This window comes from Channa argus, chromosome 8, assembly GCF_033026475.1.
Source record: "Channa argus isolate prfri chromosome 8, Channa argus male v1.0, whole genome shotgun sequence".
Lineage (NCBI taxonomy): Eukaryota > Metazoa > Chordata > Actinopteri > Anabantiformes > Channidae > Channa > Channa argus.
In genome coordinates, this window is record NC_090204.1 from 23,002,056 (window position 1) to 23,023,279 (window position 21,224).

At 41.6% G+C, this 21,224-nt stretch overlaps 1 protein-coding gene across 7 annotated transcripts; it reads left to right on the forward strand.

Annotated features, from left to right (window-relative positions):
* Positions 1–33: 33 nt before the first annotated feature.
* On the forward strand, positions 34–20,914 carry ptbp1b (polypyrimidine tract binding protein 1b). 7 transcript variants are annotated; one of them, XM_067513516.1, is made up of 15 exons: positions 57–115; positions 5,203–5,236; positions 9,694–9,754; positions 10,322–10,494; positions 10,571–10,717; positions 10,801–10,929; positions 11,119–11,229; positions 11,306–11,483; positions 12,482–12,559; positions 13,027–13,151; positions 14,617–14,650; positions 16,035–16,127; positions 16,607–16,823; positions 16,929–17,006; positions 18,010–20,914. In XM_067513516.1, the coding sequence occupies exons 1-15, from the start codon at positions 108–110 to the stop codon at positions 18,140–18,142; spliced, it is 1,599 nt and encodes a 532-aa protein (XP_067369617.1). In that variant the 5' UTR covers positions 57–107; the 3' UTR covers positions 18,143–20,914. The 7 variants fall into 7 exon arrangements, with proteins under 7 accessions (XP_067369618.1, XP_067369617.1, XP_067369615.1 ...); XM_067513514.1 differs by having other exon boundaries at positions 58–115; positions 13,009–13,151; XM_067513515.1 differs by having other exon boundaries at positions 93–115; positions 5,206–5,236; positions 13,009–13,151.
* Positions 20,915–21,224: the final 310 nt, after the last annotated feature.

Here is a 21,224-nt window from a genome sequence, read left to right on the forward strand (position 1 = left end):
ATAACAGCGGTGGCTTGTGTGTGTGTGTGTGTGTGTGTGTGTGTGGGGGGGGGGGTTCCTGTTGGCCGCTGGCTGGAACCTGTTGCTCTGCAGTTCCGTGTTGTGCAATGGACGGGTGAGTTGTCTCATCGGCTTACACTCACGCTCCTGTGAAATTTACTTTATAGATAATTTACTGGCATGTTAGAGCAGTAGCCTCAATACGTTAACGTTTTTCCTATGAGCACCCGGGCTTCTCTTCTTCGCTCATTTATCGGTAAACTTATGTTTATGTTAGCAACAGGAAGCTAAGCTAGCCGAATTAGCCTCGACACGGGCCATTCTCTGCGGACACAACGACCCACTAAACTTCCTTGACACAACCTGGATTTCCAATGTGGGAGCGTTTACCCGTTATAACAGGTTTTCTTAACGACCAACCCGATTTCAAAACCCCCGATACCAGACAACTGAATGATTTGTAGCAAGAATCACTTTAACTCCCAGTTCAGCTTCACTGTGTTCTCACGCCCACTGTGAGCACTACTGCAGTTTTAAAGTTTATGTGTTGTGATCTCGTCGTTGTGTATTTTCTATGTGCTTAATTCCAGGGTTGTCCTCATATAGATTTAAAAAAAAAAGCGCTATACATGTGGAAATTACCCTTTGAAGTCATGGTAAAATTATGAAGTATAATTTTACTCTTCCTAGCTGTAATCACATGCTAGACATCAGAAACGGTAATTCATCTGAAACCAAATCTCATCAAACTGGATTTTGTTGTCGTTAAGTCATTTAGTTGCAAAACTGTGGATTCGATTACAGTTAATATAGCTTCATATTGCTAATTTGTTGAGTTGATGGTGATGCATGTTAAAAGTGTAATTGTCATGTTACGATATGTTTGTAGCTAAACTGGATAACTACAAACGTATCGTAGAAATTTAAATAAAATAGCAAATAAGTGCTATGCAGTTGTGAATGACTAAGTAACGTTCTACTCGGAGAGAACGAATGGGAAGGTATAGTGTGTGTGTGTGTGTGTGTGTGTGTGTGTGTGTGTGTGTGTGGAGAGCTCCAACATTGTGACTGCTGTTATCCAAACCGGATATTTAACAATGACTGAGACTGACTTTTAGAGTTAATTTAGCTTTGTGTGTTCCGAATCAAAGAGTGGTCTCAGATTACGTATTAGCAGCATGATACGTGTATTCTAATGGGTTTGTGGTTTTTGTGAATATGAAAAAGAACTTAAAATGACAGAAAAATGGATGAAGTTCAGTTTTTACAAAAGTAACAAGTGCTAAAGTTTTCTTAAATTGCAATGGTGATTGTAGCCCCCCACCCACCCAGTGAAGCTACATGAAGCTAAACTTAAGTTTGAAGTGTTAAGCATTATAGATCTGGGTGGTTCTGTTCAACCTGATATCCCTGCTGGTAATATAAAGAGAGAATTAGTCCATTGATCTCCAGAGAGCTGTTGGCCAAGGGAGGAAACAGGAGCTAACTAACCAGTTTGCCCTGCACCTGTTTAAAATTTCAGTTGGTCTTATTCCTTTCCTCTGAAAACGGCCACATCGTGTTCACTGTGCTTTAAACTGTTCTCGTCTGCTGCTGTCAGGAGCTAAAGACTTTTGGGCTAGTTGAGTTCCTGTTGTGAATATTTCTGCTTTGTCAGGACTCATTCGTGCCCTGAGGGGTCCTCTTCCAGCTGATTTACAGTCTGCACAGTGTTGTTAGTGTCAGCCTGACCAGCCGGTTTTTCTTTTGTTTTCAGTATCATGTCAGTGAGTAAGTCAGAGCTGTCCAACTGTACCTGTACATGTCCTCATGCGCCACACTTTTGTACAGCAAAACTACATTATTGACTGCTTGCTGAAGTTTAATCTAATACGTTTTTTTAGAGCAAGACACTTTCCTAATCGTTTGCCAAAAAGCAGGATGCGTTGTTTTAAATAAAATTTATATTTTGGAAAAACAGGCAAAGGTTCTGAGTATGACAGATATTAAAATCTATGAACTTTTGTTATTTATAACAGAAATCCTTGTCAATGTTTAGATAGTCTAGATGGTAATGTAGTGCAATCGAGACTAAATCCTATTGTGGTTACAACTACACCTTATTGTATTATTGCTGAACGGAGATGGTGTTTAGTTGGTATTGTGTTCACTTTAGTTGGTGGTAGGAAGTAGGTGTTAAACTCTGAGCTGCATCTGGTAGGACAGAAATGAAGGAGTGGTTAATTAGCTGCAGAGATGATCAGATTTAATAGGGAGATGTTTGGAAGTGGAGCCGATGTCAGGTTGGAGCTCAGTCACTGTTCTACATCCAGATAATCTCATGTTGGTGACTTTATGTAAACTTTGGCTTTCACAGTCCCAATTCAAGATTTAAGTTTCAAACACGTTTATTGATCCCATAGGGAAATTGTGTTGCCTTGTTACAGCTGCTCTCCATGTGAAAAGTAGAAAAGAGAGGAAAAAACTTCCACCAAACCAAGACAATAAACAACCACAAGTAGAAACTACTGATCAGTAAGTAAGAAAAAACCCACCTAGAGGAGTAAAAATAAATGAAATAAAAATTATAAATAAAATAAAAGGGGGATGAGTTGAACATTTGAATGGACACTGGGAGAAAGGATCTCCTGTGTTGTTCTATGGGACACTTGACTGTGATCAGTCTCTGGCTGAAAATGCTCCTCTGTGCAGCCAGCACACAGTGGAGTTCGGTGCGTGGGATTGTCCAGCTTCTCCCCAGAACAGAACCAGCCCTTCTTATTAGTTTGTCCAGTCTCCTGATGTCTGCCACCTTCATATTGCTGCCCCAGCAAACCACAGCATAGAAGATGGAGATGCTTTTCTTGCCACTCCAGACTGCTCTGGTATCCTTCTGTTGGGGCCTCTGTTCTAGCTTCCTCTTGTAAGACTCCTTCCCCTCTTTGCTCTTTACCGACAGCCACCTCTGGATCTCTCTCGCTGCTTGGTATACAGATGTCAACACAGAAGTTGATGTAATCTGTAATGCAGCCTGTCAGTCTATCAATGTCCTCGCCATGTGTCTCACAGAGTGTCTTCCAATCCCTGGCCTCAAAACATCCCTGCAGGGCATTTGTGGCCCCCTCAGACCATCTTTGGGGGGGCGGCTGCCTTTGAACCAGGGGCTTGTACACAGGCAGGAAGTGGATCAGGTTGTGGTCAGGTGTGGAAGCACAGGAGAGCTGTAGGCCTCTTTAACATTTGAGTGCATCAGTTCCAGTGTCTTCTCCCCCATGGTGTGACAGTTCACATACTTTGTGAAGGTGGGGAGGGTCTTGGACAGGGTTTCATGAATAAAGTCACCCGAGATCGTAAAGAGGGCATTGGGATGTGTATGACGTCCCATGCAACAGACTCTTTCTTTCACAGTAACTTGACCAGTATGACACCACCTGTTGTTGATGCGCATGACATGAAGCAAAGTGTGGCATTAGTATGTAGGATTAAACTATCTTTCCATGGTTCTACCAGCAAGCTTTACAAATAATCAACTTTAAATGACTTTAAAATAATTCTTAAGTCCACCTCAATTTAGAGCCATACTCCACTTGCCAATAGGCTTTGTAGACCGTTATGTACCATCATACATTAGAACGTCGTTGTCTGTAGTGTTAGCAGCTCTACTAAGCACCGTAAAGAAATACGGCAAATGTTCCCTACTACTGGCTTCTGTGATAAGAGCATTTTTATCTTGTCTGACGCTAAATTAAAATAATTGTGACCTTGGTTTTTAACAAAAAAAAGAAACCAAAAATCACCACTGGTAATAGGTAAACTTGGTAAGTTGGAGGTTTGTACCCAGTTGGTTTCAGAGTAAAGGATTAAATGTCACACTGATTTGCTTGTTCCCACCTTGTTCTTTAGTCTGAATCATGAGAAAAAGGCAGTTTTCTCCAGTGTAGGAGGGAGAGATTCAGGAAAAACAACAAGTAGGTCTCAAATTGAATATAGATAATATAGATCATAAAAATAAAATTTCATCAGAATTTAATCCTATCCCATAATCCTCCTCCTCCAACCCTAGACTCCAGCTTGCATCATTTACACAGGAGCATTCTATAAGGCAGTGTGAAATATCCTACTTCTGTTCCTGAGGTAGTTCAGAGAAGGGTTCATTTCTAACCCCCCCGAACATTAAACATGTCTACTAACAAGTTTGTAATAATAATGAAAAAGTAATTAGGGCTTTGAGACAGGATATCAATTATCATCGGATCAGTTTGTCGAACATTTGTCGTATTGTGATATTAACTTTAAAGCTTCATGTCCATGTTTTTATTAATGTGGACACCTCACATGAGACTAACAAAGAACATGCAGGGTGGGACAAAAAGCTCGAACCATGACAGAGTTTAGAGACGTGTTAATTCTGACATTAGAGCTTCCACTGTTTTGGAAAAGGTTCAGCAACAAATCAGATGTGAATCAGACTTCTAGGATTTGCAAGCTGTGTCATAAACCTGAACCAATATTGATTTAGCTTTACCAGACCAAACACGCACACCACAAGCATAATGAGAATCTGGCAAATGTAGCAAACTTCCTGATTCAGAAAGGCTCTTAAATTATTTTCTGATACTCATCTGTATTGACTCAAATATAAGAATGTTTGTGTCACTGTAAGTTTAGTTCAGTTTAGCCTCCTACACAGAACAGTTGAAGTTCTGCTTGTTACTGCACTGAATAAAAATGGCATCAGTAGCTTTTACACTGCCAACCTGTACAATTTGATTCAAAAAGATGTTTAAACCTAGATTTGGGTTCAGTAAAATGCTGTTGATCCAGGGGCAGCTGTAGCTCAGTTGGTGAAGACCACAGGGTCAGTGGTTCGATCCCGGCTATATGTCGTTAAATGTCTGTGGGCAAGACACTGAACCCGCGGTCCAAGGCGGTAGAAATTGGGGAGGGGGGGTCCGGTGTAAAAACTGTGCCAAATCAACATGCGCACAATGATCCGGCGTAGCGACCCTGAACTCACGGGATAAGCTGAAAAACTAAGAAAAATGCTGTTGTACAACATACCTGTGTGCAGCCCTGAACATTTACCAGTGAAACTCTTTCACTCTTTTCTCTCTGCTCCGTTTCTCTTTAACTTCATTATTTCACATTTTTTGCTGCAGTTTTGAGTTAGTTTTTTTTTTTCTTTCTCCCTGCTGCTTCTAACATGCTGTCTTCTCTTCACAGCAGTGTCCACCACGATATAACAGTTGGTACTAAGGTAGGCACCACTGCTTCCTCCGCCTCCTGTCTCAGTCTGATGGTTTGGTTTCTGCTGTGAGTGTTTCTGCCATCTGGGAACCATTCAGAGGTTTGCTCTGTAATTAGTTGTCTGTGCTGCAGTATTTACTCACATTCCACAACAAGTCTGAGGAAAAACTGATTAAACAACAACATTCTTAAAGGACCATGCCGCTAATTTCTGTTTCATTCTTTTCTTTTTGTGTAATTTGACACTGACTAATAACTGAAGGGCTGTACACAGTGTGTCAGTGTAGTAGAGCTGGGAGAGGGAGTTTTTTGAGTCTCAGTCGCATATCACAGCTTTAATTCTGAACTCTGAGTTGTTGTTTTTTTTTTTGCCATTTCCACATAAATTCGGATGCTGTAAATGATACAAATACACTGAAACAACTTGCAAATTATTTAAACCTTGTATCAATTGAAAATTGTACAGACACCATGACTGTAGCAGGGCCATGTTTGTGCTGATGACATGTAATTTTACTCCTTTTGTTATGCAACTAAATTGCTTGTTTTAGTTGCCACATCCAGTTGGTTCCTCCATAAAAATGCCTCTACATCAGACGTTTGAAGCAATGTTTGGTTTCACTGTTTCCCTATTACTGAAGTCTGCTGAACGTAACCCAATCCTGCTATTCCAACACATTTTCTGATGGAGTAGATTCTTGCTAGTGTTAGCACCAGAGGCTAACAACAAACCTAGTCTTTTGATATTGTTTCTGATTTAAATTTTTTTTTCAAGGTCAAAAAACTCCTGTCTTGGGCACAAGTCTTTTCTGGTGCATGTCTAATTTACTTTCTTTGTCCTCCATCTGTTTTCTGTTTTCCAATAGAACATGGCAACGTAGCATGTCCCAGCTGTTAGCTGACTATAATGCTACCTTGCTAACTAACGAGCAGCTACTCCGCATGACGTTCAGTAGTACAATGTTGTAAATTTACAATCACAGGGCAGTGTGGCCTGTTGAAGAAAGTAAGCTGTAGATTATCATTTGCGTTATAAATTTAGGAGTTGCAAAGGCTTGGAGCCGTGACTAGGCCAGTTATTAGTTTCTCCTCTCTAAACACATTTAACAGTACCACTGCCAGAACCGACCAGGAGCTCATACTTTGTCTTGAACTTACTTTATCCACTTAGTGACTACCTCTGCAGGTCTCACCTGAATCCCGCCATGACAGGTGTTTACACCTCTGATTGGTAAAATCTGCAGCGTGTAAAAAAAAAAAAAAAGAGATGGCAGTGGCTCATATTAGCTGCTCCAAGCTATGATCTGGGTTTGGGGATCGTGAGGCTTTTTGTTTTTTTGGTCAACCCAGAAATTGTTTGTCATCTGCCGTCATTAAGGATGTCTTACTATACAAGCTCCAAGGCAGTAAAAACCTGTAGACCCAGCTATCATTAGTCATCAGAAACTGATGCTTTAGGTGATGGTCATAGGACAGGACGTCTCATTTCTCCTATTGACAGTCTGCTCTGTTCCTCTCTCCGCATCTTGGATTTTTTCCTCATATCTTATGTGGGAGGGATTGAGGCCCGAGGATAAGATGCAGTGTAAGAGCAGAGACAATTTAAGTTTATGGGAAGCGGCCAATGACAAATTTGTGCGGTGCTCTCTCCTAATCTTCTAGAAGCCGTGCTCTGTCCTCACTTGCCATGGCTGGTGTTCGTCTGGCAGCAAAGTGGCGACAAACACTGATGCAGCTGGTTTCGGGACAAAACCAGAATTTAACCCTTAGTGGTCTGAGGGTTGGGGTTGGGGTGAACCCTAACCCGCACCGGTGCGGGCGTCGACTCCTAAGGGTTAAAACCACTTGAAGGCTGAGAGAGCACGAAGTGATGTGAGGAGGAGGGATGATCACAGCTCTCCTGTTTCCTCCTCTGAACTCCCCTGGGCAAGTCATCTGAAACCGCACTGAAGCTCTCTTTAAAAGAGCATTTCAGGTTTTTTTTTTTTTTTTTTTGCAGTTTGTTCAGATTCACACCCACAGACATATACAGCTGTTGGTTCTGGTCTGGAGAAGTCTGCAGGTCCTTGTTGGTCTGGGAAGAGTCCAGTTAAGTGATTTATGAAGCCTAGCGTTTGATTAGAGTTCTGATATTTAAATACACTTTTCTTTGTTATTAAGGCAAACACCAACTGAAATGTTGATGTGGTTTGTCAATGGATTTGGAAATAATTAGCAATTTAACGTGGTTCACTTTGAGTAACTTAGTCCTAATTAACTGTATTTTCACCAGGGTGGTTAGACGGTCTTGTCAGAGTTTAAGATCTAGAGCATTTTGTATTCCGAAATAAAAATGATGTGTGTTTGTTTTCTGAACTGTGTATGTGACAGACTAAAATGATATGTTGTGGGTTGAGCCTGCTTCATTGTTAGTGAGTGGTTCCTCTTTACATCAACCCTGTGCATGTTGGTTTCACAGTGCTTGTCAAGTGTTAAACAGCTGTTAAACACGCAGAAAGGAAGTCTGAGTTGTCACTTCACTGACTGAACTCAGATGCTGCTTGTTGTGCTGATTGTAATGAATAATTGCAAAGGAGAAGAAAACAAATTTAACAGTTGAGTCTGTTCGGGTTTCTGTTAAAAAAAAAAAAAAAAATTGCTGAATTCTTGCAGAATCGGATTCAAGCTCTGCAAGAATTCATCTAATTTTCATAGTGTTTTTCCACATGCAACATTTTTAATACGGTTTAAATAGCTGAGGGCTGCAGTTTGTTTCCACAGAGTTGGATTTTAATTTCTACACCACAAATGGACATTTGATTTCGACAAAACCCTTTAAAAAATTAACACTAGATGATGGCTACTCCACTCTTTTAGTTTTTGGCACTGACACATGTTCCAAATGTAGTCAAAATAGAATGTGGCACCAGTGCATTCTGAAAATATAATTAATAAAAGGAAATGCAATTAACAAGTGGTCTTCTCATCACTGAGGCAGAGTGATGAGCAGTAATGACCATTTAGTTTATTTTGGACTGTAAACCTCATTAACCACTTGTGACAGACTGTCAGCAACCGTTGTTGATCTATAGAGCTGTTGCTCTTTGTCTCCTGCTCTGCCCAAGGCAGGCGGTGGTCAGCAGCTGTCACCCTGAAGCTTCAGCTTCAGAGAGACAGCCTGAGATAAGAGCCAGTCTCGGGTTTCTGCTGTTTTATTAACGACAGGATCAGTAACAAGGTCTGATCCTTTGTTCACAAAGAAAACGTCTGATCGGGTTCCTCTGAGAAATGCATTCAACCACACTCAATGCAGAAATATGGAAATGCATCATAAATAATTATTTCCCTAACCTGCAGAGGACTCTGTCATTCATCAAACTCAGTGCCTGTATGTTCACCTGAATAATCAGTGGATTGACATAAAGCAGTTATTTTAAAAGATTCATAATTGTGTTCGGCTAAGGATAAAAAAAGGCAGATCCATGGTGCATTCAACTAAATTCCATTTAAAAAAAAAAAATTAAAGTCTTCACACCCAAATCTGCAGGAAACTTTAAAAAAAGTTTCCAACTTAGATGTCGGCCCAGAATTGGAGTGCAAATGTTTTAGCTCTGCCTTCACTATCGTGATGAAGCCCAATAGCCTTTTTTAATTTGACTCCATTTTTAATAACTGTTAGCTGTAGTTACAGGAGCGATGGGCATAAACATAAAAAAAACAACAGGGTCACAACAGGCTAGTTCCTGGTAAATAATGAAGCAGAAACAAAGCTGGCATTGGTTAAGTGACGCTGTAGTTAAAATAAAAAATCCTCGTCTCCACGATTGTACAGTCCTCAGAGGGCGCTGATGCACGCAAAACGATTAACCCATTAGTCTGAGAGGCTTAAGAATAGAGACACACCAAGCCAACAGCAATGAACTAGAACAAACTGTTGTGTTGCCTTTATCCAGGAAAGACTGTTCCACCTGAACAAACCAGAGAGACCCCCAGCTCCAAGTCTGCTTGTACGTTCTGTCCCACAGCAGCAGATGGCAGTAGTTTGTACTCTTCATTCAGAAGCAGAGGACAGGACTGCAGATACAAACTAAAAGATCCCTCCACCCAGACTGTTTTTCTGTCCTTCTCTGATACTAAAGAATGATTTTGATATACTGTAATCTATCTGAAGGGGAGGGGGGACAGGTGATTAGATTATAGCAGTTAATCCGAACAGATCAGAGCTAAACTCTAATTACAGGAATCTAATGACAGGTCTCTTGTTAGACCTGTCAGATATTCGCTGATTTTAGTTCTCCTGCCATCAAGATGGGGTCCACTGTGTTGGGATTGGTGCAGCCAGGAGAGAAATGTATTCTAAAAGACAAATTATTAAATAAGAAAGCAGCTGTAAGATTGATAAGGAAAAAAATTCTTAGTTGTAAAAACTATATATTCTTTGTGTGTTTTTATCTGTCAGTGAACAAAAAACTGATGTCTGTGTTACAGAGAGGATCTGACGAGCTTTTCTCCAGCATCTCCAACGGCCCGTATATCATGAGCACTACAGGTCATTACTCACTTTCATCACACCTAAAAGTGAACTGCATGATATCAGAGTGCGTGTGTGCACACACACACACACACACACACACACACACACACACACACACACACACACACACAAACACAAACGAGCAAAAACACTACATCAGCAAAGAACAGACAGTGCCACAGGGAACCTGAGCAGTCACAGCATCAACCGTTAACCAGCTGTCTGTGGAAGAGCAGAAGAACCTGCTGCATTCTCGTAGTGTCTCGGCATCAAGATGGAAATCTGTTCCATGACATGTGCGAGTGAAAAGTCTGTAGGTCCTCCCACTGCTCAGAGTGGCTCAAATGTTGACACCTGCATATTTCTCCAACATCTCGACAACAGCAGCTGACACTTCAATTACTGCCTGGCACATCCAGACTTCCATATTCTGTAGATCTGGTTAATGAATGCTGTGTGCAGTCCTAATGTTTTGGCTTATGTGTATTGGATATATAGTCCATGGCCCACACAAAAACATTGTGTGATCTAACCTAGTCTCCACATCTCCGCTGTGGTTTAAACCCTTCTGTTCCTCTGCAGCAAATGGCAACGACAGCAAGAAATTCAAAGGTGACATAAGAGGTCCCGGGGTGCCGTCCAGGGTCATCCACATCCGCAAGCTTCCCAACGACATCAACGAGGCCGAGGTCATCAGCCTGGGTCTGCCCTTCGGAGACGTCACCAACCTGCTGATGCTGAAAGCCAAGAATCAGGTGCAGGACTTGGACTAATGAGTGTATCTGCAGTGATCGTGTTGATTGTTGGTACTGAACAGGCCTTTCCCAACAGGCCTTCTTAGAGATGCACTCAGAGGAAGCAGCACAGAACATGGTGGGTTATTACTCTACAGTCATGCCCATCATCAGACATCATCCGGTCTTTGTCCAGTTCTCCAACCACAAGGAGCTGAAGACTGACAACTCCCCCAACCAGGAGGTAACACTCAGCAATCTTAATGTGCATTCACTCCAAACCAGTGTTGCCATTTGTTCACCCTCTGTCCCTCAATCATGTCTCAGAGGGCACAGGCGGCTCTTCGGGCCCTCAGTTCATCTCACATGGATACAGCTGTGGCGGCACCGAGCACGGTGTTGAGAGTAGTGGTGGAGAACCTGGTCTACCCAGTCACCCTGGATGCCCTTTGCCAGGTAACGTCAAACCCTGCTGATGGTGAGGCTGTTTTGTTGGGAACAAAAAATGTTCCACTGGTTAAAGTGTCCTTCAAATTTCAAGTTCTCTGTTCCCGTACACTAGGTACAAACAGTGAAACTTAATAAACCTAAGAAAAAACCTTTTCTATAGAAATGAGCTAAGCTCAGCCTCTTTCTGGTCCTCAGATCTTCGCTAAGTTCGGCACGGTGCTGAGGATCATCGTCTTCACCAAGAATGGCCAGTTTCAGGCTCTGCTGCAGTATCCAGATGGAGCGTCAGCTCAGGCTGCTAAACTGGTGAGTATCACACACCACTAACACCAGCTGTCAGTATCAGTGGAGTCTCATTAATTATGATGCGCTGCTGTTTCAGTCTCTGGACGGGCAAAACATTTACAATGGCTGTTGCACACTGAGGATCAGCTTCTCTAAACTCACTAGCCTCAATGTCAAATACAACAACGAAAAGAGCCGAGACTTCACTAGGCCGGACCTTCCCAGTGGAGAAAGCCATCACACCATCGAGCACCCGGCCATGGCCACAGCATTCAGTAAGACACACGACAAACATCCTCAGTCCAGCTGTGCCACAATATTCACCAAAAGCATCATTTACCACCCAGAGTGTCGAAATCCAGATGTTAGAGATTGTGTGGTGTGTTTGTGGCAGTGATGAAACTGCTTCTGGTGTTAATCATGTCAATTGTTTTCAGAGCACATTTACAAAACAAGTGACCAAAGCTACCAGAGCTACAGTCGCATCACTTGTTTTACACAGGGTATAAATTACATGGCAGCCGTGGTCACATTGCCCTCATATTTGGTTGTGAAGCCTTTTATAATTGTGGCACTCGTGTGGCCATAGGGTTCTTTGTGCTGACAACACGTCTAACGAAGCTGTGAACTCTGACAGATGTGATATTTGATCTCAATTCTCTTAACAACAACGGCGTCATAGACTTACATTTACAGTGTAAATGAGCACCGTCATTCATTTGTTCATATTCGGTCACTCATGTAGCATTATGTGCCCGTCACAGACGTGTTTAGGAGAATAATGTGCCCATTGAAGCTCTTATCTGGGAAGATTCTTCCTTTTTGTTCTGCACGATACGCTGTCGAATTTAATGTTACTCCCTAATTAACGCTGCACGGTAAAGTGAAGATTTTTGCCTTACATTTGCTAGATTTCTGTTTTAGCACAGAGAGCTTTTGTATTATTTAAGCTTGTGGTGTGTAATGTTTGTGTAAAAGCTGGAAGAAAACTAACAGGCTGTAATATGTTTAAAAAAGTATTAAAGTATTTCATTTAGGATTAGAAAAGATGCATATTCTGATTCGAGTATTGAGTTATTAATTAAATTCAGTTTACACATAAATTATATTCAGTTCATTAAGTCATTAAATGTGCACAAATAAGAGTTAATGAAAAGGTTTTAAGTTAAAAAAAAAAAGATAATTCTCTTAAAAGTAACTGTTATTGTAAATGTTTTTACTAACAAAAGTGAAAGCTTTCATTTCAACTAAGCTAAGTCTTGTCTTCCTGCAGCTCCAGGTATCATCTCAGCTGCACCATACGCTGGAGCAACTCACGCCTTCCCACCGGCCTTCACCATCCAGCCTGCAGGTGAGTGGAGATGCATCACAACCTCGTATCATAATAAATCTTAGGTATAACCGGTAAATTAGTTATTGCCCTCTTTCAGATGCTAAGGAAAATTCCTGAAACATGCCAGTATGTTGAAGCATGATGGACACCGATGGTTTAAGAACTGAGCAGTTAGAAATAAATAAGAACGTGAAATTGACGGACTGATCTTTCACATACTGACGAAACGAGGTGTCCACACACGGAGAAACATTAAAATGACTCAAACAGTCCTGAGACAAAAGAACAAATCAGGCAGTTAGAACGTGAGCATTAGTTTCCGGCCTCGCTGTCTACATGGACTCAGTTCCTCCAGAACTAAAACCAGGTCTTAACAAATCAGGATGATTCATTCCTTGTCTCAGTTGGTTGTGTCCTGCAGGTTTCAGATTGTTTTTTGTTTTTTTTACTTGTCTCACCTCTCCCAGTGTCCTCCCCCTATCCAGGCCTTACGGTCCCAGGTCTGCCCGGAGCCCTGGCCTCTCTGTCGCTTCCTGGGGCCACCAGGCTGGGATTCCCCCCAATCCCTGCTGGACACTGTGTCCTGCTGGTCAGCAACCTGAACCCTGAGGTGAGTCCCAAAGTTTTCAATCGGTGTTTTACCGATTGTCCATTCTGTGCAGGTCATTGGGCCATGATCATAAACGTCAGGGGCCTTGTTAGAGCTGTCATACACAAACGTTAAAACCCTTCATGACAAAAAAAAACTCAACAGGAAACGGATGGAGCACAGTGGAAATCCAGAGGATGATACCAGAACATTCATTCTTTTTCTCATCTCATTCACATTAAACAGTGAAAGAATCATCAAATGTCTTAATAGAACAGGAGATGCAATTGAAGATTTTTGTTTTGTATGTATTGTTTTGAGTTGTCTTAATTCAGTTTTTCAATTTAATTCAACTTTATTTATATTGTGCCAATTCACAACAAAGTCATTTCAAGGCACTTCCCAGAATAAAGTCAAGATCATAAAGATGTGGAGAAAAAAACCCAACAATTCCCCCCTTGAACAAGCCCTAGGAAACAGTGGAGAGGAAAAACTCTTACCCATCACTTTTTCCTGATGTGCTTCACGATAAATTACAAAGAGCCGTTACTTCTGCAGCAGTAGATGGCAGTAGCAGTATATAAATGGGGGACGTCCCAGCTTACATCCTCGTATCCTCTGTAGGTTTACCATAGTGTCACATGTCTCCTGCAGCTTAAAGTTAAATGTAGATGTTTCTAACACACAGAAGATGATTTTTTTTTCTTTCCTCTTCACAAAACATACAGAGCCGTGAATTTCTGTGTGTCGATACTTCCATCAGCTGGTTCATAGTCCTATTGTAGTGTGAACCACCACCAAAACCAATGACCAATTACCCAGTTTTTTAAGAAGTAACAGCTGCTGCTGCAGTCCGCCCCTCTGAGTTTGTTCGAGTCCCCCCGTCTCTATGGTAACAGTGTGTCAATATTGATGACTTTTATGGATAATTGTAGGCAGAGGATGAGACTCACCAACCTACACACATTCTCATTGGTGACGATCACATTTCCTGTGTGCAACTAAACTTGTCTGTTTTAGAAAAGATTCAAAAGAAAGTAACTACATTCCCACAGAACAGCACATAGATGAGAGACCACCTTCGTTCTTCTGCAGTGTGATATTTAATTGGCTGTTTAAATCCAAAATTACCTGCTAACTTGATTTATCTGTGACATGATTTTGTTTTCTCATTCATGTTTTTACCTTCTGATGTCATGACGCGTTTAAATGTCCTCCCGTTAAACTCCTGAGAGACCCCCCTCCCCCCTCCCCCCCTGTGAACACACACATCTGTCCAGTCCTGTGTAAACATGTTCTAGACATATGGACATTAACTGACCCCTCCTCTCCAAAGGTAATTAACCTTCTGATTGACCCCTCACATGTCTTCTTTTTGTTTCCTTTTTAATTTGTTGCCATGGAAACGCATCGGACCCTCCACCTGTCCTGCCCTCCCACCTTTACCTGTCCTGTCCCTCCGCTGCCTTCTCTGCTGTCTTTAAAGAGAGTTACGCCCTACTGCCTCTTTATTCTCTTCGGTATGTTGTCACTAGCTTCTTATTTTGAATTATTTGAAGCACTTGGTTGGTTTTTTTTTTTGTTTTGTTTTCCTCTTTTTCAGTTCTTTGAAGAAAATATGTCTGCTGGTTTTGTCAGATTTTGCGTGTTGAGTGATTTGAGTTAATACACAATATTTGCAGCTTTTCCACAGTGATCTAAAAAAAAATGTTAATTTAAACAAATTTTATTTAAGAGGCAAATTTAAACTCGTTAATGAGAAACATGTAGATCTGGTGTCCAACACTGATCAGAAACTAAAATCAAAATGATCTTATCTTCAGGAGATTAAAATAGAACTACAGTGAAAGTTTAGAGTCCGCTGGGCTTTAAATACAATGTTTGTAGAAAATAAATAAATGGAATCAAGTTGGGACCCTGTATATGATGAGGTTTACAAGTCAATATAATTATTGAAATAAAATGTCAGAATACATAGTGTTAAGGAAATATAATTTGCAATTTAAAATTCTACAAAAGAAAAAAGCTGCCACTTACTATATAGACTGATCCAGTACTGGTCATCACACATGCAGGTGAAAAGCTCAAACAAAAAGCAAAGCTAACTCTCTGCAGTCTTGGTTTTTGATTCAATTGGTGCAGAATTAAAAGTATTATTGCGCTTATTGTCCTCAAAGTGCTGCAACATCTATGTAAAGTTCCTCAGAGGTTCAAGAAGCCAGCAGCTGTGAATCAGCTAAAGATGGTTTCACTAATGTTAATCCAAGTGACCCATCATTTGCAAAAACATCTAGCACCTAGCAAGAGACTAAAATTACAGACGTTAAAATTAACGTTTTTTTTTATTGTTATGCACATCGAGGAGCTGCATTTATTGTGTGTTTCATCTTATTTTAGTGAACTTGAGTCTCAGTTTTTGAATTTGCATGCTGGGTTTCTTTCAGTTTGCATGTCCTCAGTGCTGAATCAGCTGGTCAACACTCCCATAATTCATACAGGGTAATCTGCCATTTTTAATTTTCTCTGACCCTTACCCTGAATTTTCCTCACTTTTTTCCTGTGTATAATATCCAGGAATCCTTCTAAATTAAATTCACAAATATAGTTAGTGTTCCCACATTCTGATGGCAGCATCTCTCTGCTGCTCTACCTCCACCTCTAAGTTTTATACCCAGAAAGTGAGCCCCCGTTTCAAAGGAAAAATGTCAACACATATTTTGTTTTATTTTCCATTAGCTGGGTCAGTAGCTTGGCAGGCTGCAATCAGACCAGATTCACACACACAACTTCATGTAGGGTCAAACTGTGCAGTTTCATGTGTAGATCATAATGTTTGTGTGACTTGATGTGTGACAAGACATAACCAGCATTTTTTTATATATTTTTTTCTGACTGCGTGTTAAGGTGTTTATGGCGATGTGATGAGAGTCAAGATTCTGTTCAACAAGAAGGAAAATGCTCTGGTTCAGATGTCTGACAGCACACAGGCTCAGCTAGGTAACAACTTGGTCGTCACTCTGCCAAAATTAGCCTTGAGTTGGATGCCTCCTGCTCCTAACAAGCATTAACATTTGACTTTTTTCAGTTATGGCATTCAGTCCTGTTTTAAGTAGGTTTGATGATGAACTCATTTCTCCCGGTCCACAAAGAGGAGGGAGTTTGAAGGGGACTAAGAAACGGTGACTGTCAGTATGTCATGATCACAATCTAATCATCTACTCAAGATTGTTATGAACATTGTCAACTCAAGCAATGTTCAGAACTTAAGCAACATTATCAGCCTACAAACATGAACAATGGCCTCACGGCTCCTAGTCCCCACTGCTCATTTTTATCTTTAGTGCTGCTTCACTCTGTTATTCTGTACAGCAACAAACAAGGAGTGTTTTCTGTCTTTTAGCATTTAACGGTTTTCATTTAGTAGTTGCTTTCTAATCAGAAACTTGAGCAGGTTTCCCCACGCGTCTGTTTTACAGCCATGAGCCACCTGAACGGCCAGCGGCTGCACGGGAAGCCTCTGCGCATTACGCTGTCCAAACACACCAGCGTCCAACTTCCCCGTGAAGGCCACGAGGACCAAGGGCTGACCAAAGACTACAGCAACTCCCCCCTGCATCGCTTTAAGAAGCCTGGCTCCAAGAACTACTCTAACATCTTCCCACCTTCTGCCACCTTACACCTCTCCAACATCCCGTAAGTTCTTCGGCTGCTAAAGCATCATCCACAACTGGCTGTTACTCTGGAGATGACCACAGCCTCCTGCAACACTTGTTAAATCTGGTCTGTCTGTGTTTTCAGCCCATCTGTTGTTGAAGATGAACTCAAGATTCTGTTTTCCAGCTCAGGGGCCATGGTCAAAGCTTTCAAGTTTTTCCAGTAAGTCGTCTGTTTAATCTCAGTCAATTTCAAAATGTTTACGCAATCCTGTATTTATCTTCACCTACATCCATGCACTGTACTTCTTGTTCTTATTTTACCCTCAAGTGTTTTTGTAGTCCCAAAGTCCCATCTCCCAATGTTCTTGTTCTTGCCACAAGGCCCCATCTTTCCTATTGGACCTGTCCTGCAGCCCTAAAATATACTACATTTCCAGAAATTTCTCACTTTGTTGTGTGGTCCCGGTACCTGTGCTGGAGTGTTTAACATCCATGTTCTTGTTTGGAAGACCTTAATCTTCCCTCAACGCCTCTATGCTCACCCTGATTTCTCAGTCTTTCCCCTTCACTATAACCTTCCCCTCGAGCCCCTGTGTAAATACCTAGTTCTTGTCTGGAAGCCCTTTAAAATTGGCCTAGAGCTCCCTGGCCTACCATGAGATGGATCTAAATAGAGGGAGACAGCGATATCTCTACAGAAAAAGTGACAAAAAGACAAGAAATTGTTTTTATGCAAAGTGTTTTTAAAACAACCTGCAGGATCTGTGGAATCACTGTCATCAGTTAAAACCGTTTCCTCCTCCACCTAAATGTCTGGTTCAAAAGATGATTTAGCTGCTTGTTATTGAGTTAATAAGAAGCTTCTTTCTCTATTACCTGATGTTACTGGGTTCATTATTAGGCAACATGACACAAAAACTGAGGCTGTCATGAATATGCAGCAGCATGCAGCTAATTTTAATGAAGGCTAAAGCTAAATAGAAATCAGGTCCCAAAGCCTTCAGTCTTCTCTCTGTACTTGCCCTTTGATAAAGGCTTTTTTCATTGGAGCATGAATAAAAGTTTTCAGAGTTGCTGCTCTTGTCTCAGAACCGCTTTGTTTAGCCCCCCCCCCCCCCCCCCCCCCCCCCCCCCCCGCCTTTCTCTCTTTCACTAAAGCTAATGTCTCCTTGTGGACTTAAGTCTTAATAATCTCTCGTTGTTTTTTTTTGTTTGTCTTTTAGGAAGGACCATAAAATGGCTTTGATCCAGATGGCTTCAGTGGAGGAGGCCATTGAGTCACTCATTGAGTTCCACAACCACGACCTGGGAGAGAACCACCACCTGCGGGTCTCTTTTTCAAAGTCCTCCATCTGAGCCTCGGACTCCCCCATCTGAATTCTGCACGATCTTCTGAAAGCGCCCTCAGTGGTGTCCACTACACTCCGATCATTCCAGTGCATGTCTGCAGAAACCACAGTGAAGTCTGCTGCGATGTTAAATTATTTTTTTTCAAATCCATGTTTAGGTTATTTGCCTCTAGAGAGGATTAGGGTCCCTGGAAATACTCATTCTCAGAGGTCTGGAGGAAGTCAGAGGTCTGGATTTTCAGATATTATTTAAACATGAAGAGGGAATTCTCAGATCCCTGTCAGAATTCGGACAAGACCTCTCATGCCTTCTTGTTAGGTTTTAGCCACTCTTGCCTTTAGACTTTAATCTCAGAATTGAAGTCAGCAATTTAATTTATTGTGAAAGCCTTACATTCTTAGAATTCTGAATTTCTTAGCTCAGAGTTCTGTCTTTAATCTCAGATTTGTGGTTTTTCTGTTTTCCCTCTGACCCTAATCCTCTTCCGTAGTGTTGCCCTGTGAAGTAACGCTTCTGTCCGTAAAATACCAGCTATGACGTTTGGGAAGTCGAACATTTACCATCTGGCTCTCAGCTGGTAGACTGGGCTTTGGTAAAATGAGCTGTCTTTGGGCTTTGCATGATCCTTGTGCCTTATTCCTGGAGTCGTAATGAACTTGACGTACAACAAAGAAAATTACCCATCATGCCTCTGTAAATTGGCAAATAGCAGGTTTACAGCTGATAAAGGTTTACTGTTAATATATATATTACATATATCCGTATTTTAACTGTGCTACATTGGTTTCTGTTAGTTTTTTACTGCTGGTTACTGTAGCATTGAACATGTGAAGTGATTCTGTTGTAGCGGGTTTTCTGGGTTTTTAGTCCTAGATGCAATTCTCTTTGATTCCTATTTGTTATTTCTATGTATGCAATCACGTTTTATTCAAAATCAAATATTGTAGCAATATTTTAATCATTCCTGAACTTTTTCTTTTTTCCAGCTCTGTTTGCTTTTACAATCTGCAGACAAATGTTTAGTTTCTGTGGTGTTGTGTGGGATTTGTATGTCACAAAAGTGGGCTTGTTTCGTCTGTCGCGTTGCCTCTCTGAACGGTTTTATTTATAAGTTTGTAATCCACTACAGCTAAAACCAAAAACAGTCTTCTAGATGCAAACAAATCTGCCTGTCTCAGGTTTCTGGTTCTAAGGACTAAAACTGGTTTAGTTTAGTTCCTTGTTGTTTGTTTTTTTTTTTTCCTCTGTGCGAGACTTTTTATTATTGACCGCTTCACTGGATTCAGTCCACCGGTGCAAAAGTGGAGTGCCTTCACCACAGCACTGAATCGTGCATCAGCTGTAGATTCCTCTTGATTGTAGGAGAAGAAGCCCTGCAGCCTTCAGAAATGTACTGAAAACCACAAGATGCAGGTTTTAGTTTCTTTGTGTGTCTTAATATTACGTCAACATTCCAGGGGCTCAGATTTCCACCTGAACTTAAAAGTGACAACACTGTTTCCTCTGAATGAGCCGCTGAGGGTTTCTACAGCATGTTGCATTCAAGGCACCTGGGAGTTTTATAGATGAGGTAAAAGCAAGAAAGCTGTTACTTTCCCTCTTGCACTTTTGTGATCCGTCTAAATCCGTTTTTAGAGGTCGACAGGTTCAGAAGATCCACATTCACTAAATGTGGACATGCATGATGTCCTTGACAGCTGACAGTTTCCCACCAGCCTTTGTGTCTTTGCCTAGTAAAATGTTGATCATTGAGAGGAAAACTAGATCTCAGATCTTCCAGAGACTAAAGACCAGCTGCAGGAAGCGGCTCCAGCTCTGGTGAAGTTGATGTTCCTCAGCTGCTGCTGTAATTATTAACAATGAATCTAAAAAAATGTTTCTGTAAAATCAGCATGTTCTAACTACAGTGGTCAGTGAAAGCAAAATAGTTTAATTATCTGGTCGTTGGGGTAGATCCTCTAAGGTGGCTCTTCAAAATCCTGGTCTTCAAGGCCCCCCTGCCCTACATTACCCACTGCTAATCATGTCCATTAGGCGTTGGATCATTCAGAAGCTGGAAGGTGGCATTGGTGAGGGTGGAGTTGGGAAAGATGAAGTAAATTGGTGTTTCCAAGCTTCTGATTGACTGAATGCACCTGGGACATATAACCAGCTGTGAGTAGTGCGGGGTTAGTTTGAAAGCGAGCGACGCAGTGGTCTTTGAGAACCACTTATTTTGTTCCGTACGCGACACCTGTTCTGCCTCCCGAAGACCTGCAGCATGTAGGCCGTTAGATTCCCCTCTCAGCTCTGAGCATCTCTGGGCACAGTGTTGGGTCTGTATCTGAACAGAGAGCTCATGTGTATATAAGCTGGGTTTTGTCTCTGCATTTCACAAGAGAACAGTGAAAGAATTGACCCACTGAGCTTTGCATCCTCACCAGAACACCTCCACCTTTTATGTGTGATTTTTGTTACTCAGACATTGGACAGAACGAGACCCATGAAATCTCCACTGTTCGGATGTAAATGAAGACAAAGACCAGAGTTTAATTCTTCTCAACTCGGATTAGTGTTTCTCCCAGTTGACTTGAATGCATCACACGCCCTCGTATCAGGTGGGGCAGCAATGGGACCAGTCTGTAATGGGGGGGTTAACTGTATATACGTGTTTTGTAGCCCAGTTTGTGTCTGAGAGGTGACTGTTGGTTTTATATCTGGTGAAACGTATATTTTGATGAAAGTGTGCGACTGTTCTGATCCTCAAAGAAAAAACATTAAATCACTTTTTATCTAAAACTCTGAGGTCGTCTTTACAGTGAGTCAGTAAAGAGGCTGATTCCTGAAGCGTTATTGTAATAATTGTAAAGGACGAGGGACGAGAAGTGAAGCGTTGTCACATGCAGTCTTGTGGAAACGACAACGTCTGAGGCTTTACAGACTGTTTTGGGGGTGGGGGGGGGGAGCGTGTCCATAAGCATGTTGGACCGGTGACACACCACCGAACAAAGAGGGATTGTGGGGGGAAAAGCGTTGGCATGGCAGCTTGGTCTTAGCTGTCAGCCAGAAATCCCTCAGTCCGAGCAGAGTTTTAACATAATCACCCTCC

Coding starts and splice junctions, on each gene's coding strand:
- ptbp1b (XM_067513514.1), top strand. Junction 16,128..16,606: donor CAGCACACAGGCTCAGCTAG/GTAACAACTTGG, acceptor TCTGTTTTACAG/CCATGAGCCACCTGAACGGC. Junction 17,007..18,009: donor AAAGCTTTCAAGTTTTTCCA/GTAAGTCGTCTG, acceptor TTTGTCTTTTAG/GAAGGACCATAAAATGGCTT.